The sequence below is a fragment of the Neophocaena asiaeorientalis genome, unplaced genomic scaffold (genome assembly GCF_003031525.2).
Source record: "Neophocaena asiaeorientalis asiaeorientalis breed wild unplaced genomic scaffold, Neophocaena_asiaeorientalis_V1.1 scaffold296, whole genome shotgun sequence".
Lineage (NCBI taxonomy): Eukaryota > Metazoa > Chordata > Mammalia > Artiodactyla > Phocoenidae > Neophocaena > Neophocaena asiaeorientalis.
The window spans coordinates 1,402,438-1,419,876 of NW_020175084.1; the positions used below are offsets into that span (position 1 = coordinate 1,402,438).

Sequence of the window (17,439 nt, forward strand, 5' to 3'; positions counted from 1 at the left end):
CAAATACTACTTGATTAATCTGGCACACAGTGATACTTCACACTTGTCACTGGTGTGGATGCAGTGCCTGCTAGACTTGTAAGGAATTACCTTTGCAGGAAAAGGAAATTTGGAGGGCTCAGCTGTACTAGGCGTGTGTATTGCTGTCAAAGGTGGAGGCCATGAATGGGTCATTTCCTGGAAAGAGATTTGGAACGGGAAGAAAAGGTAAATTATAAATAGAACATTTATTGCTACTTAAGTTAACTTTTTAAACTGAATGTAGAGTGGAGTGATGGTAAATGAAAAGTGAAATCTTAAAAGTTATTTCATTTACTTTTTAAAAAAGCTCCTACTTGGTGGGCTATGTTCAAAAGCTGAAGCTCTCCAACAAACAGAACTGAAAAGAAATCAGTTCGAAGAAGAAAAACAAGAGCATAGAACAGGAATGGTCTTAACACTCTGAGCAACATGAAGCATAAAAACGGTAGTAGGTATTACCAGAGCTTGTGTAACTATGAAAACTCAGTCCTGTCTCAATGCTTTCTTTCTCTCTCAGCTTCTTTATTGCATTTCCTGGAATTATTTAAGTTCAAAGGAAGAAGAACTTTCCTGTTTGACTTAAGCAAACAAGTAATTCAGGTCACTTGTTCCACTTGGGAGAGTTTTAATGGATTTGACCCTTCCCTGATACACATTATTAGTACATAAGAACTTCTGCAGAGAAGGCCTTAAAAAGTGACCATCCCTTTTCATTAACAGAAGTTTCATTTCTATTCACTGTTTTCATGGAAGCAAGATTTCTATATCTTCCCAATTAATATATTTATCTTGACATGAGTTCTTTTTTCTAAGCACATACACTTGCTGGAAAACAAAATGTCATATTAAAGGTGTCTAATCGCAAATATGCACACGCACACACACTTTGTTGAAGAGCTAAAATGGCACTGGAGATTAACGTCAGCCCCTTCCTTTTACAGCTGAGAAAAACAAGGTCTAAAATGACAGGATCAGGTCCCCCAGGAAGCCAATGGCCTGAAAGCACAGGGAATGGCCCCTTTGCGTTGGAGTCTGAGAGAAAGAAGTCCATCCCCACGTGTGTCAGACCTGCCAGGCAAACTGGCTTAAGATTGACAAGCAACCCTCCACCAGCACACTGGGGACCCCAGATAACACTATGTTACCTCACCTGTACAACAGTGTTGTTTTTTTTTTTAACATCTTTATTGGAGTATAATTGCTTTACAATGGTGTGTTAGTTTCTGCTTTATAACAAAGTGAATCACTTATACATATATCCCCATATCTCTTCCATCTTGCATCTCCCTCCCTCCCACCCTCCCTATCCCACCTCTGGAGGTAGTCACAAAGCACCGAGCTGATATCCCTGTGCTATGCAGCTGCTTCCCACTAGCTATCTATTTTACATTACACACTGTGCTTTTTTCCAAGTGCTGACCAACCTCTCCATCACCACAGAAATGCCATCTGATCCTTGCAACAACTGGAGTTGGAGCTGGGCAAGCATCCCCATTCCCCACCTCTGCACACATCTTCCCTGCCCTTCCCCACAGCCGCCCTCTGGGTTGCTAGAACCTCAGAACAGACAGAAATGACCTGGCACAGTGACAAGCAAAGTAACCGATGCTGGTACGAGTAATTTTTGTTAAAGGTGATATCATGCCCTTGCTCACCTGACTAACCATCTTTTGTTCAGTACAAAAGAGGAATTCTATACTAAAGTATAATGGAAAGAGTAGCAGCTCTGGAGCCAGGGACCCAGATTGGATCTTAACTCTGACCCTGCTGGTCAGGTCCGCCTGAGGAGTTTGAGCTCTCTGAGCCTTAGTTCTCAGGAAGAGGTGGACGAAGACCACTTATTTTTCAGAGCATAAAGTGCTGGAATACACGGTCAGAGAAAGCACTTAAAAAATTAAAAGCCTAGTTTTTAAAGAATTTTAATACTGCACCAAAGAGTTTCCTGTTGTTTTATTTATTTGACTATACTCTAAGGTATGGGACCATGAGAACATTATGATGTAAAAACTTGTAGTAATTGCAAAGGTGTCTGAAAGTATCATCCTTCTGTCTTCCAAGAATTTCTTTATAGAATCCCAATGGTGTCTATGACTTTTAGTCACCAATGATTCCCAGGAAATATCTATTGTACTCTCAATGCCTAAGGCTGCCCGGCTATTAAATTAGGCAGTTGGAAAGTGCATAAACTCTTTCAGGCCTTAAGTGGTTTGCTGATAGTGTGAAAGAATTTATATACTTCCCTAAATGCTCAGCTTACTAGGGGAAGTTAGGCCTTACGAGAATTGGGGCCATAAGGAGAGGAGGGTGCCCAGAATTGCAGGGCCCTGAATTCACTCCCTACTTTAACAATGACTTATCACGTGAATGGGGGTAAATCACTTAGCACCTGCTTCACTCCTGGCCTTCCAGGTGCCACAGCTGCTATCTCCTCCCCACTCTCCACCCTGCTCATTTTGCTCTAGACACTCTGTCTAGTTATCGCTGTTTTTCTAATACACCAACCCGTTTCCACCTCAAGGCTTCTGCACTCTTTCCTCTGCCTTTTCCTCCAATCACTTGCCTGCTGTATGACTCACAGTGCTTATCAACAACTGACATTTTATTATATATTTATCTTCCCCACTATGGTCTCCACAAGAGGAAGGACTCTTATTCACACGGCACCCCAGTGCCTAGAAAAGTATATGCATCTTCACGGGTATTTGCTGAATAAATGAACATTCCAGTGACACTGGTACAACGAGTGGTACAATGCTACCACTCGTTGTACCAGTGTCACTGGAATGTTGCACTGAGATAATGTCTACAAGCACTGCATTAACTGCCCCAAAAGGCTGTCCAGGCTGTAGAAAACCTGAGCCGTTTCCACACACCCACTGAGGGCACCATCCCCATCTGGACCCTTGTGCATGACCAATTTCCTGGTTGCTGGTAGTGTTGCCTGCTACCTTCTTACCCTGCCAGTCTGCACAAGTCACAGGCCACCAATGCCCCTTCAGTAAAACACTGCGACTCTTAACATTTCCACCAGAGAACCAAACACTATCGTCTATAATTGATTTTCTCCTTTAGGGAACTATTTACTGCTTCTATTGCCCATCAGAAAAATCTGTGTTAGGATTCCTGGCAATCTTCATAAATTACTGGTAGGAGATAAGAACAGAAACCACGAGGCAGAGGGAAGTATCTGGATCTACATCAGAGAGTGAGAGCTGGATTTGACCCTAGAGTCATCTACTATCTACCAGCCCAGGGCCTTCATTTTACCAGTGAGGAAACTGAAGTCCAGGGAGTACAAGTGACTTAACTGAGGCCCCAAAAGAGAAGAGAAGGGGACAGATTCTAAGTCTCCACAAAGCAGAGACCCATGCCCCTCTTCAGTCCAGGACATCCTGCGATTTACTCTCTCTCTTTAAGACTTCCAAATGAAAACACTCACCTGTGGCTCGTATTAGCCATCGACTTTCAAGCATTTCCAGGTAAGCAAGAACTCATTAAAGTGATGTTGGCTGAGAGGGGAGGGAGGATGGATGAGTTTATTAAATTAAAAATGCTTGCCTGATGTTCTAATACTATCACCTTACATAAAGGACTCAACAAGTCATATATTAACACACATCAAAACGTTAACAGAAGCATTTGACACATGCAGGAGACAACTAATCTACACTGTTGCATTTACTTTTGAAATAACCATGGAACAAATCACACACAATTTCAGAGAAAATGCTAAGGCTATTATTTCATAACTAAGTCATTTGTTAGTTTTATGACTCATCTTACCAAAGAATTTCAGAAATACCAGAGGGGGAGGATAAAACAGAAGCTTGATCAAGATATCTTATGATTAATCTTATTTACTGGTTGGCAAAAATTTCTCATTTTCAGCAATACAAAGTATGTTTCCTTAGAGCTATTTCTTTCTTAGAAAACTCTAACTACAAAAGTAGGATACCGAAGATAGTAAGATAAAAATAATGGAACTGTTTTCCAAACATCTGGCTAGATACCACCTTTGTCAAAAATTGCACAAATGAGAAGGTAACCAATACACTTAATTACTGGTTTCAGCACGACCTCACTTAATACTTTGCAATGAAAACTTAAAGGAAAAAATTGGGTAAGCATATTTTGAGGAAAAAGTGTGCAGTGGGGATAAAAATTAATAGGTACATGTGTCATATCTCTCCTACTTCCAAAAAAAACCAGAAAACAAAAATCAGAAACCTTATAGCAAAAGATAAAGTAAGAGTATCATTAAAAGTGACATGGAAGAAAATTAAGAGCCACAGAGGAGGAATGAGAAATAAACAAAACTCTCAGTCATTACAATTACTGTATTTGAGCATTAAATTTAGCTCTAGATTTCCTGGAAGTTAAAGCCAAAATGGGACACATAACAGTTTACATAATTCTTCTCTGATAAAAAGAAAGCAAGCCGGTTCATCAGGAGAATTTATTTATTTTCCTGGAACTGAATTCTAAAAGGAATCTGTCATCCTTGTGCAAGGAAAACTGAACAAATGGATAATGGATTCAATGATGTATTTGTAGAAGCAGCACAAATGTTCCTGGCATGGTCTCAATCAACAAGAGCAAAAAATAACCCTTTCAAGGTAGGTGTAAAGATGTCCACTTACTTTCTACTATTTTTCTTTTTATCCCTTTAGAAATTCATGGTCTCACTGATGGTTAAGGCCAAACATATAAAGTGTCACCTATAAAACACCAAGAGGTGAAAACCAAGCACTACTTAACCCCTGGTGCCCCCTGCTGCAGCAACACAGGGCATCTACTCTCTGGGAGGTGAGCAATTCTCCAGGGTCTCTACAGACAGCCAGAAAAGCTTAAGGGAGATGTCATAAGACTCTGGTCCAAATGCCTCGCAGTTTGTAGACTTCATTTCAATTAAAATCTGTCAGATAGTTCAATAATGTCCTAAGACTCCCTTTGTTATTATTCTGGTTTAGTTTGCTTTGGGAGGTATGAGGGGAGAAACTGTTTAAAGGAGTTCAGAATGGCAACTGTTCATTGAAGTCAAAGAAAATGAATATATGTCTGCCTACTTAAGTATTTCTTCAAGCGAGAAATAATAACAATAAGCTCACCTTCAGAATCTCTTCAACACAATGGACGTCACTGGAGTAGGTCTGCTGAACAGGAAAAGCAAGAAAAAGATTAGCACACAAACAAAAAACAACTAGAATGCTGGTATTAATACAGCAACACTCTTGTAAGTAGAATCACCTCAGGGCCCACCTCTTACGAGCTAAATAGGAGAAACTTCACCTTCTGGATGAAATAAAACCAGAGAGATTAACCTGACCTAATCGTGCAGGAAAGGTTTCTGCTGGAGACAATGACAGACGAATTATGACCCTTAGGTCAAAAGCTTCTGGTGGAAAATATGTATATTAAAGAAAATTAGTACATTAGTAAATCTAGGGGAATAACAGATATAACAGAAGTGAAGGTGGTGTTAGTTTGCTGCTTTATAGCTACATCTGTCCAGTCAGCCAAGTTACATGAACATGAAGATGGCAATCACTCTTAACATCTTACTGAGCCCACAGGAAGGAGGCCAGCATCCTATCAAGGATAGATTTTATGGTAATATTATGGTAATATTCTAAAATATTAGAAATTTTACCTGCCAAAAATTCATTTTAAATTCTAGCCCTACTTGAAGTCAGCACTTCCATCGTATGCGCGCACACGCGTGCGCGCACACACACACACACACACACACACACACACACAAAATAGTTCTCCAGAGACAGACCCTAGGGAGAGAGGAGACTACCTAGGGTCTTAAAGGAAAGATCACCTTGCTTATCCCCAGCTAAACAAATGACAGCTGCTGTTGTTAGTATCACAACCATAGTTTCTAGGAAATGTCATTTTACAGTCTTTACATTTTTAAGTACAAAGAAAATGGAAAAGCAAAATCTTTTTTTAAAAAAATCACTTTTCCTTAACTAGAGATATGGAACAAATCCCCTGACTTCACAATTTTTAATGGAATATCAGCTTTCGCTGTGTGTCAATTCATGAGCCAAGTGCCCTGGGCAACTCCTGTACAACACACACCCCTCCCATTACTGCTCCTGCTGTGAAGAAAGCACTGTTCTTCCCAGTCAGTTGGTCCAATACTTGCCTCACAGCCAGAGTGTAGATGGAAAAGGGTTCTTTTCAGGGCTCTCATCTCTAATTTGAGTGTAATTTAATACAGCATTGGTTGTTAATTCTTGATCTAGGGTTTATTAATCCACCATTTCCCTCATTCCAGTTTCTTTAAGGAAAAAGGAAAAGAGCATACAGCATTCACACTCTCCTGGAATTGAATCTAATGGACACGACAAAATTCAGATGCAATTTGACCTGCCTAGGTCTGGTTTTAAAACATGTAAATTTCACAGAGGTGATTTTATTGAAATGTTTGCAGTTTGCTATTTTTGAGTTAGGGTCTGGAAGTTAGGAGGTATAACCAAAGAATCAAGGGTATCCCCTTTCTCTGCTGGCCCTACTGGACCTGCCTTTATGCATTATGCATGTCAACAACAGGACCTGCTTACCCAATTTTTGTTTTTCAAGACTATTAAAGAATGCCTAAAAACTGGACCAAATATTATAGCACAAATGTCAGAAACAATGAATGCTGTTTTGACCTGCGGGTAAAATGTAATTATATCCTACGGTTTTAATCTTTCACATGCATCATTAGGAACAACGACAATTAGGAGTTGAAAGTTAATCAACGGAACAGAGCATATGACTCCTGACTCTGGTTAAATAGTCCCCTCATCCTATCTGCTGCTGGAATGAGAATGAGAATCCAGTTAAAATATCTGGCAGTCATGGGGGGACGGGGTTAGGGGAGGGATGGAGTGGGATGCTGGGATTGGAAGATGTAATAAGCTTTCATATACAGAATGGATAAACAACAAGGTCCTACTGTATAGCACAGAGACCTATATTCAATATCCTATGATAAACCATAAGGGAAAAGAATATTTTAAAAAAGAATGTATATGTATGTACAACGGAATCACTTTGCTGTACAGCAGAATTAACACAACATTGTAAATCAGCTATGCTTCAATTAAAAAAATTTTTGAGGGACTTCCCTGGTGGCGCAGTGGTTAAGAATCCGCCTGCCACTGCAGGGGACATAGGTTCGACCCCTGGTCCAGGAGGATCCCACATGCTGCAGAGCAACTGAGCCTGCAAGCCACAACTACTGAGGGTGTGTGCCACAACTACTGAGGCCTGCGCGCCTAGAGCCTGCGCTCCACAACGGGAGAGGCCACCGCAATGAGAAGCCCGAGCACAACGAAACAGTGAGGCACAGTTGAAATGAGGGCAAAAAAGATTTGCCCACTGCTTCCAAAAGAATGGAGTCAGGAAGCTACAACTTCAGGACATTCAAAGACTTTTTGATCTTCATTACTACTCAAGCCATCAACCCTTAGCCAAGACGTTTTATGTCACTAAAAGATTCATTTTTTTCCCTAAAATTTTATTACATGAGATGAACCAGGACTGAAGAAATTTTTTCCAAAGATTATTGTTTATTGGTATCAGGGTAAGATAAATATTGCTCAACAGTCACCATTTAACCCGTTTAAATTTCTAACTAAAGTCTAAGGCTCAAGCATTAATTGGTTAATGTACTGTGAATTTTCTTATCAGGTCCATTATGAAAGTGGGGGTATTTCAAAGGGGTGCCAGAATTCCATTCCAAATACATGAGGATATATCATACGTAAAGATCTCCATGCAGCACTGTTTATAATGGCAAATAACTGGAAATGATCGCAAAATAACGTAAATACGTGTACTTGCATGGAAAGATGCTCAAGGTATTTTCAACTTTTTCTTTGGAAAGAACTTCACACTTACAGAAAAATAATTAAAACAGTAAAAGAAATTCCTACAAACCCTTCACTCAGATTCCCCAAATGCGGGCATTCTACCACAGTTTGCTTTCTATTTTTCTCTCCCTGCCCTCCACCCACACATCTACACTGAGCCATTCAAGAGTAAGTTAGTTAGAGTTAATGCCCTTTTACCTCTAAATACTTCTGTGTGTACCAAGGTATGCCTTACAGCTTTATTTAACGGTGGGGGGGGGGGTACCCTTCCCTGGTGGCGCAGTGGTTGAGAGTCCACCTGCCGATGCAGGGGACGAGGGTTTGTGCCCCCGTCCAGGAAGATCCCATGTGCCACGGAGCGGCTGGGCCCGTGAGCCATGGCCACTGAGCCTGCGCATCCAGAGCCTGTGCTCCGCAACGGGAGAGGCCACAACCGTGAGAGGCTGGAGTACCAAAAAAAAAAAGAAAGGGTCGGGGGGCGGGGGAGGTTTACCAGATCGTCTATATAGTATGAGCCTATTTTATGTTCTATCTACCCAAGATTCATATCCCCACTCTTCCCTGACCCAAATTAGAGACTCAAACTAGAGTACAGTAGGTATCTCAGCTGTTTGCAGAGGAAGATCCATAAGGACTGGCTGCCTCGTTTTAAAAAGTACAACTTGGCACCTCCAAGTCTGCCACTGGAAGGAGACTTTCCAAAAAGGGAGGGGCAGTTCAACAAACCATTATGGCTTAATCCCCTTCCTTAAAATCCACTTTCCTCACAGGGTCCCCAGCTGAGTAATGCCACCCCTACTCAGAGAAGCCAGGCTCTCCCTTCAACACTGTGGCCAAGGAGTAAATAATCAGCCTCTCTGAAGCTCAGCCAAGTTAAGGCTGAAGATCTTTAGGTAAGACTTCTTCAAAGAACAAGGGATGATTAAAAAGCAGCAACAAAAACAATCTGTGCTAACTGCATGAATGCAGAAGCTCTAGTTTGCAGGTCCTTCCCTGTCTAGCGCACCTTCAGGGTCAGAGGCACTGACTTTAGACACTCACAACCACAAATCACACTGTTGTCTCCCATCTTCAACATCTAGGTTCCTAGAGGAGAGCAGCTCGGCTACCTCACACATATGGTATCCTGTATATACACGGACCTCCCAGCGGAGCCCTCACTTCCCCATGGGGTATGGCCTTAACACAGGAACCATAATCCTATTCAATAATAATTAAAAAAATAGTAGCTACTTATTGAATACATATTGTACTTGATACTGCATTAAATTCTCACACATTTCCTCCGTTTGATACCATCTATTGTAAAATGCACCATCATTAACTTGGAAGGGGAAAAGCTACGGCACTAAATGTACGCATCAACTGTAGATACATCCCTTATTACAGACACTGAAAAATGAAATAAAAATTTGAGGGAATCCTGCGTAATGCTCCATTTCATTCTCACATCAATCTTTGTGGTATAACTCCCAGTTTTTAAAATGAAGACTGAATTCTAAAGAAATTAAGTTACATGTCCAAGGTCACACAACGCTCTCAAGTGACTAAGCCTGCCTTCCGAATGTTGCTACACTACTTTTCCAGAAACCTCAACTTCAGGCAAGAGACAGATAGATTAGTATTTAAGGAGGAGATATGATCCCAGTTGTCGTATGCATGACCAAAACCATTTTCAAAGAGTACTGTTTTCCCTGTGTTTGTGCAAAGAAGTTGGTATTCAGACTTAACTGCCTCTTACTACTGCGGGTACTTCAGACCAGAAAAGGCAGCGATGCTGGCCTCGGTCTGATTTCTCACTCCTCTTGGAATGATATTGTGTGATCCTAAGGAGATGCACTGATACCAAAATAAAATATGTCAGTAAAAGTCTTCTAAGCACGACACAGTTTGTTTTAATAAGCTAAAAAGAGCCGGACGGAAGAAATATACCTCACCGTTAAGACCAGGAGGCTCTGGCAATACTGTGTTTTAAGCCTCTCAAGTTTCAACAGAGCAGCACTTTTTTTAACAATGCTGTTCTCAAAAAGGCTTAGTTATCACTAACCAGAACTGCAGGGAGCACAAAGGCAGACTGCTGACGAGGGAAGTCAAAAGATCTTGGATTCTAGTTCTGGCTCTGCCGAGGACTGGTTCTTGCAATGCTGGCTAAGATTCAACTTCCCTGGGACTATCTCCTCATGGCAATAAAGGGATAATATTACCAATCCTAACCGCTTCACAGGGTTGGTATGTGTGGTCAAGTATGAAGGTCAAGTGTGAACCTTTAAAAACTAACAGGAGGGACTTCCCTTGTGGCGCAGTTGTTAAGAATCTGCCTGTCAATTCAGGGGACATGGGTTTGAGCCCTGGTCCGGGAACATTCCCACTGCCAAGGAGCAACTAAGCCCACGCGCCACAACTACTGAGCCCACATGTCACAACTACTGAAGCCCACGCGCCTAAAGCCCGTGCTCAACGAGAAGCCACTGCAGTGAGAGGCCCACGCACCACAATGAAAAGTAGCCCCCGCTCGCCGCAACTAGAGAAAGCCCGCGCGCAGCAGTGAAGACCCAACGCAGCCATAAATCAATCAATCAATAAATAAACTTATAAAAACTATCAGGAGGGGCTTCCCTGGTGGCGCAGTGGTTGAGAGTCCGCCTGCCGATGCAAGGGACATGGGTTCGTGCCCCGGTCCGGGAAGATCCTGCATGCCGCGGAGCGGCTGGGCCCGTGAGCCATGGCCGCTGAGCCTGCGCATCCAGAGCCTGTGCTCCGCAACGGGAGAGGCCACAACAGTGAGAGGCCCGCGTACCGCAAAAAAAAAAAAAAACTATCAGGAGGCACTGATATGTGAAATAAATACATGGGGCCAACATTATCAAGGCAGTCTTCACTGGTGTGACAGCTTTTAAAGAAACCCCAATAGGTTCTCTCTCATTTTATGTTTTAAAAGATTAAACAAATTCTCATGCTATTTTTCTTCAAACATACGTCAACTTTTGGACTATGGTTCAGTCTATAGTATCTACTTGCTGCTCACCTATCCCAAACTAACTAGATAAGGCACACTCTTCTTGCCCCTGCCTGGAGCCCATTTCCCTCTCCCACCTGTGTTGGGAAAACTCCTACTCAGACTCTGAGTGGCAGATTAAAGACCATCTTCTGGAAAATATTCCTTGACTCTCTCACTCCCAAAACTGTGCATGTGCTCCCATGGCTGTCAAACCGCCTCATGTCCCACCATCTCTGCTTCTCCTAGATTACCAGTTCCATGACTGCAGGGGCCAGCTCTGCCTTGCTAAATCACCAATCACACGCTGCCTGCCACACAGAGGCAACCAATCAACATTTGCTGGTACAGTTTTCAGCCTCCGAACTCAGAATATGAAAACAAATTCCCAATTTTTAAAGCATTAGAGACTTTCTAAATACAGTAGCTTCTTTGAATTATAAGCCAACATCTTAATTAACAAACTACACAGAAATAAACACACGAGGACAAAAAGGAAATTGTTTTGCATTGTTTTCTCCTTCAAAACATTAAGACTACTCTTAGAAACTATTTTTCACATATCAGATTGGCAAAACAAAAAAAGAAAGACGGACAATTCTGTGTCTATGAGATAGATGTGGGGAAATAGGCGCTCAAATACCGTGGTTGGTGGGAGGGTAAAACAGCACAATCGCTGAAGATAGCAATTTGGCAGGAGCCACCAAATTCTATTTTCTCATGCTCTGACCCAGCAATTTTACCTCTAGCACCAGCTCCTACATGTACAAAAAGATATACGCACAAAGTTATTCACTTCAGCCTAGTCTCCAAATAGTAAGGTACTGGAAAAACTCTAAACTCCCATCTAGAGGTAATTGGCTAAGAAAACTGTGTTACATGCCCCTTAGGCAGAAATACTACGCAGGCATGACAAAGAATGAGGGCGCTCTTCGTGCAATGATTTGGGTAATCTCCAAGCTATACTGTTAAGGGGGAGGGAAAAAACCAGGTGCAATACATGCCAGGATTTGAAATGAAAAGGTGACGTCAGAAGAGAATATATATGTTGAGTTACTTATTATGCATAAAATACCATTGGGAATAACACAAGAAATCTATAACAATTACTCCTAGAAACAAAAACTAAGTGGCTGGAGGGCCAGAGTAATGGAAGATTTTCACTGTATACCTTTTAAAATTCTGCATTATTAAGTATATTATGTAATTATAAAGGAAAATACAAAAATTAGATTGAGATTTTAAAAATTAAGGATAAAAATTTTTACTCAAAGGTACAGCCAAAGGTCTCTGCCACATTTGTGTTTACTCTCTTTTAGCATTCTTCTATGTAACTTTGCTTCTCCCAAACACACGTCTATATGAATCTGTCCACAGCTTCCTCCTCGGAGCTCTGGGCTTGCCTCACGTAACACTCAGCACACTGAATTGTTCCTAGATTTACAGTCAGCCTTCTGTGAGGTGCTCCTGGGAAAACCTAGGACTTGGTGTCTGGCCCTATTTGCTGGCTAGTTCACTCTTGCTTCCCAAACTAGAATGTTACAAAGCCCTTGAAAGAGATGTATTTGGGGTGGGGGTAGGGGTGGGCTCTCTCTCTTTTTTAATCAGTCATGCTTAAATACTGGGCAAATATATTTGAAATAGACAAAGCCTCATAGGATTGCTGTGAGGAAGAAATAAGACAATGCACGTTAAAGCTAATGCCTCACAAATAAACTTAAGCACTTATCATGAAGATGCAATAATCAGCACTTCCCAGAGATAGATTAAAGGAGGAAACCAAAAGGCCTGCCTGAGCAAGGTTCTGGCATAAAATCAACTCCATTCTGTGAATACAAAGTAAATTACCTAAATAGCTAGGCCTATTCCAAGAACTCGCTCATACTGCTTGGGTATGCCTACTCCGGCTGAAAAAGGCACAAGGCTCTAACAGTATTACTTCTTCAGAAGTGTCATGCCCTTTGGGCAACTATCTAAACATCTACTTCCACACCCAGTATTTTAGGTAAGAATTTTTTAAATCCCTGGGCAGATTTATGGACACACTTATAGTACAAAAAGAGAAAAAAAAAGGAAAGCCATAGATTGTTAATATGGAAGGAAGGATAATGGGTCAGAAAACAGAGACTAAGATACTCTTAACAGTTTTCCTAAAGATGAATAGTATTATAATACAAACCAATTTTAACCATCAAACTCTCCCTTCAAAAAATTAAACACCTAAACACCCTGAATCTCTACTCAAATATCTTCAAATAACGGCAGGGTTTGGGGTAGTATTATTTTTTTTAAAAGGTGATAAGCTTCAATATGTAGCAAGGAATTACGTGTTCCCTGGAAGCCTCATTTTTTAATGCCAAACTGGTCTGCCAGGCATGGAGGCTACCACAATTACTGTTATGCTAACTGCAGAAATCTCTATAGTTCTCCAAGTAAATGTTTCAAGGAGAAGAGGAAAGAGACTGATGAAGGACAAGATTATTTTAAATGATGAGAAATCTACAGGTCACCTACAGCTATCATCCAACAAAAATTTACTGTGGAAAGACCAAGCAATTCTACTCATGTTGGAGGAACTAGAAAAGGGGCAGCAGTCTGGAAACATGGGTGTCACAAACACTGGCTGTCCTTTCCTGCAAGTCTTCCTTCACCTTGACTCTGCACCCACCTTCAACTCCAAATGGTAACCCATGGTGCTCTAATCTGTCTCCCCCGGAACGGTTTCCTGTAGGCAGGGATTGGCTTTATTCATCCCAGTATCTCCCAGGGCCTTAACATAATTCTGGACAAACACAGACATGCAAGTAATATTTGTCAAATGAATGAACCTGATCTTGCCATCTCATGGCATCTCTGACAGAATTCACAAACATGAGCTAGCCGAAAAGTAATTATGGAATATTTTATAGTGAATTCTCCATTTTTTCCTGTATATTGGAAGCAATGTGTGTTTGCTCAAATATGCAAAACTCTAGGCAACTTCACAGAATAAGGCTGTTTTTGAAGATACAGAAATCCTCAACTGAAAAAAAAAAAAAAATGAAATTCTATCACCACCATCAACTCAATGAGATGTTTTTCACCCAAGGAGTAGTTGCCTAAGTACAATTTGAGGATGTGAGTTTCTCAGAGAACAGTTTCTGATGTGACAGTAACATCAGATCATGATTGTTGGGGGAAGGGTACATTGAGCATGCTTGGGTGGGGTAAAGGAAGGGTGTATCTCCTTGAGACTGAAGATCAAGAAATATTCCAGGATAAATGCAGAAAGAGAATGCTGGAAGCTTGGAAGATGTGCTAGCACCCCAATTCACTTATTAAATGAGAGTTAACACACACAAATGTGTATAAAGTTCACCTTCAGGTAAACTCCTCTATAAGCGAACTATGTTATCTCCCTGCCTTTCACCAGCTAGAGCAAAAACAGGCTAAAAAATGAAAAGAAAAAAAAGACCCTAAGTATCATTACTGAAACTTAAACCCTTACAGGAAGAAGTATTTTGAACGATATGTACTTTAAAGATTAATGTGGGTAACTAGAGAGTTTATTGTTGCTTTCCAGTTACTCTGATTTTACCAGTGAAGCAATTTGCTTTAGTGTCATAAAGAATTTATTTTTCTAAAGTATATAAAATGTACAAAAGCTCATAATTTGTATTAACTGAACTACTTAAAATATTCTGGAAATTCTGTTTTGATCTCTATTAAAAGAGGGCATCTTTTAGTCACGAAACCTAGGATCTAGTTCTTAAGATCTGGTTTAAATAAATAAAAATAGAACCATGAGTAGCTGTTCCCCACATATATAACACTTACTTTATATAAATATACAAATGAATATTAGGGGAGTAATAAAAGTGCTGGTTTCATTTACTGTATTACTATACTTCCTGAGACCACATGAGTATATATAAATTTTAATATATTTGTAAGGCTTCTACAGAGTCACATGAAATAGTTTTTATTTTAAAAAATACTATTTAGGGACTTCCCTGGTGGCACAATGGTTAAGAATCCACCTGCCAATGAAGGGGACACGGGTTCGAGTCCTGGTCCAGGAAGATCCCACATGCTGTGGAGCAACTAAGCCCATGCGCCACAACTACTGAGCCTGTGCTCTAGAGCCGCGAGCCACAACTACTGAAGTCCACGCGCCTGGAGCCCGTGCTCCGCAACAAGCCACCCCAGTGAGAAGACCGTGCACTTTAATGAAGAGTAGCCCCCACTCGCCGCAACTTAGAGAAAGCCCGTGCGCAGCAACGAAGACCCAACACAAACAAAAAATAAATAAATAAATTTACGGGGTTGGTGGGGAGAAAACTGAAACACTAAAAAAAAAAAAATACTATTTATGTTGCTGCATTATATGCAGAAATGTTTTCAGTAAATATTCTTTATGACAATATGTCAAATAGCTTCTTGGTGTAAAAGTGACAAGGGTGGGGTGTACCTGAGATAGGTTTAAACAGACTTAAAAGTACCTGGATGAAAAACAAATGCAGATAACTTACCACTGTTTGAGAGTAAATATATCTAATCTCAGTTATTCACCAACTTTCTAACGTTTGACTGTGAACTATTACCATTCACAGTGTAATAAAGAATCAGAAATCCCCAGTGTTTTAAGACTTGAAAACACTGTGCCTTTGACAGAAGATCACATGAGACCCCACGAAGCCCATTGTGGGCATAGTAACCATGAATGATTTAGTAAGACTGGCTAAAAAGCACTGCTTTAAAAAAAGAAAAAGACATCACAAAGAACAAGTCTAGACAGTGGTTCCATTCCAGTGATAATAAACTGACAAGTTCTTTCAAATGGTCCAAACTACATGACCTAACTCCCCTTCCGTAACCAATTCTACTCACTAAAACAACTTTTACAGTTTTTTTTTTAAGAGGAATTAAATTTTGATTTTTGAGTGGGTACATTGATTTGCAAAGCACAAGCAGTCTTTCAATTAAAATATACCACTGCAGGGAGGGTGTTAAACTGAAGTGTTTTGTGACCATGCTTACTCCATTCCCATCCTACTCTGTTCTCTCCCCACCTCACACACACAGATGCACACAAACACACACAACACGCACACACAAGTACTCTCTCACAGATCATATAAGGGATGATTCTGAGTCTAAAACAACACTACTAAATTATTTTGTCAACCATGACAGAATTTATAGATGCATAAACCTGTATTACTGCTCCTTTTTGAGTGTGTCTATCAAATTTAAGTGGCAAACAATGTTCGGGAACCATGTCTAATTCTGTGTTTCACAGGGTGCCTGGACACTTTTTTTTTTAATAGCTAGGCATAAGTGAAGACTACAGAGGCACCAGGGGGGAAAAGAAAAAAAAACTTTCCATCGGTTTCTGGATGAGGTTGAAAGAAACTGAAGTCATATGAATAAGATAAGCCATTTAATCCACGCTTTGTCTGAAAGGACATAAAGATTTTTATCCTGGACTTATTCCAGTGGTAATCTCAACAGTTCCTCTGGGCTAGGTGTTGGTTGTCTGTCTCCTGGCATCATGATTTTTAAAAACAAAAAACAGAACCCAGAGGGAAAAAAAGCAAAGAAAATTACTGAAGCAGTAGGCAAGAGGCAATATATACTCTGAGGAAACAATCTGAGCTTCAAACTGCCCTGGGGATTACTGATACTATAATAAACACAGAGGAGAGAAGGCAAATAAAGATGGCCTTGCCCTTTATATCTTAATTCTGAATAAGCAAATTCCTTTATTTTTTTTTTGGTCTTTAATCTTGGGTAACAAACAGATTACTTGCCAGGATCTAGAAAAAGGGCCAAAGATCATTCGAGAAAGTATAATTATTTAATATAACATCATGGTGGTTATAAATCACTTATTTAATCACATCAATGAGCACCTAAATTTAAGAGACTATTTTACTTTTCTATAATTTATTAAAAACCAGATTCTTTACAAAGAAAAAGAAACCTTACTAATGCCACCGAACCTCAAGTAGATTTAATAATCTTTTCTTTTTCCTGCATTATCTTTGTATGTAAGTTTGGTCTAAAAGTATAAACAAACTGCATGAGACTTCTAGGAAAGCTCATCTCATAAAGTGATTTACTGAACTGGCAAAATGAAAGAAAATATGTTTAATAACAAAGTTTTAAATAAACAGTCACTCAACAAGTGCCAGTATTTTTTAAAAATAAATACAAGGGACAGGCCAGATAAATATACATAAAAGAATTATTCTTGAATTTATTTTAAATAAGTATTTAATCTGTGCCAAGGAGAAAATTCCCTTTGCTTGTAAAATAAATGTGCTCTAATACCTGCTGAATTTAAAAGCATTAAGCATTTCGTAGTACATCTACCACAATTCTATCACATCTTACACAGACCACAATTCTAAAAGTTACAGTAGGAAACAATACGTTTATACTCATTTTGAAAACATGTAGCAGTGACTCTCCGCCCATCTTTCTCCATCTCAATATACTTCTCTCGAAGTCCTTCTGACTCTCTCTCATCGCCTCACACACACACACACACACACACACACACGC

At 40.3% G+C, this 17,439-nt stretch overlaps 1 protein-coding gene across 1 annotated transcript in view; it reads right to left on the reverse strand.

Annotated features, from left to right (window-relative positions):
* Positions 1 to 17,439, reverse strand: part of AFF1 (ALF transcription elongation factor 1) — a 200,712-nt gene that overhangs the window by 50,466 nt on the left and 132,807 nt on the right. The window contains 2 exon segments of the mRNA XM_024764212.1: positions 91 to 177; positions 5,130 to 5,174. Coding sequence (XP_024619980.1) covers positions 91 to 177; positions 5,130 to 5,174 — 132 coding nt within the window.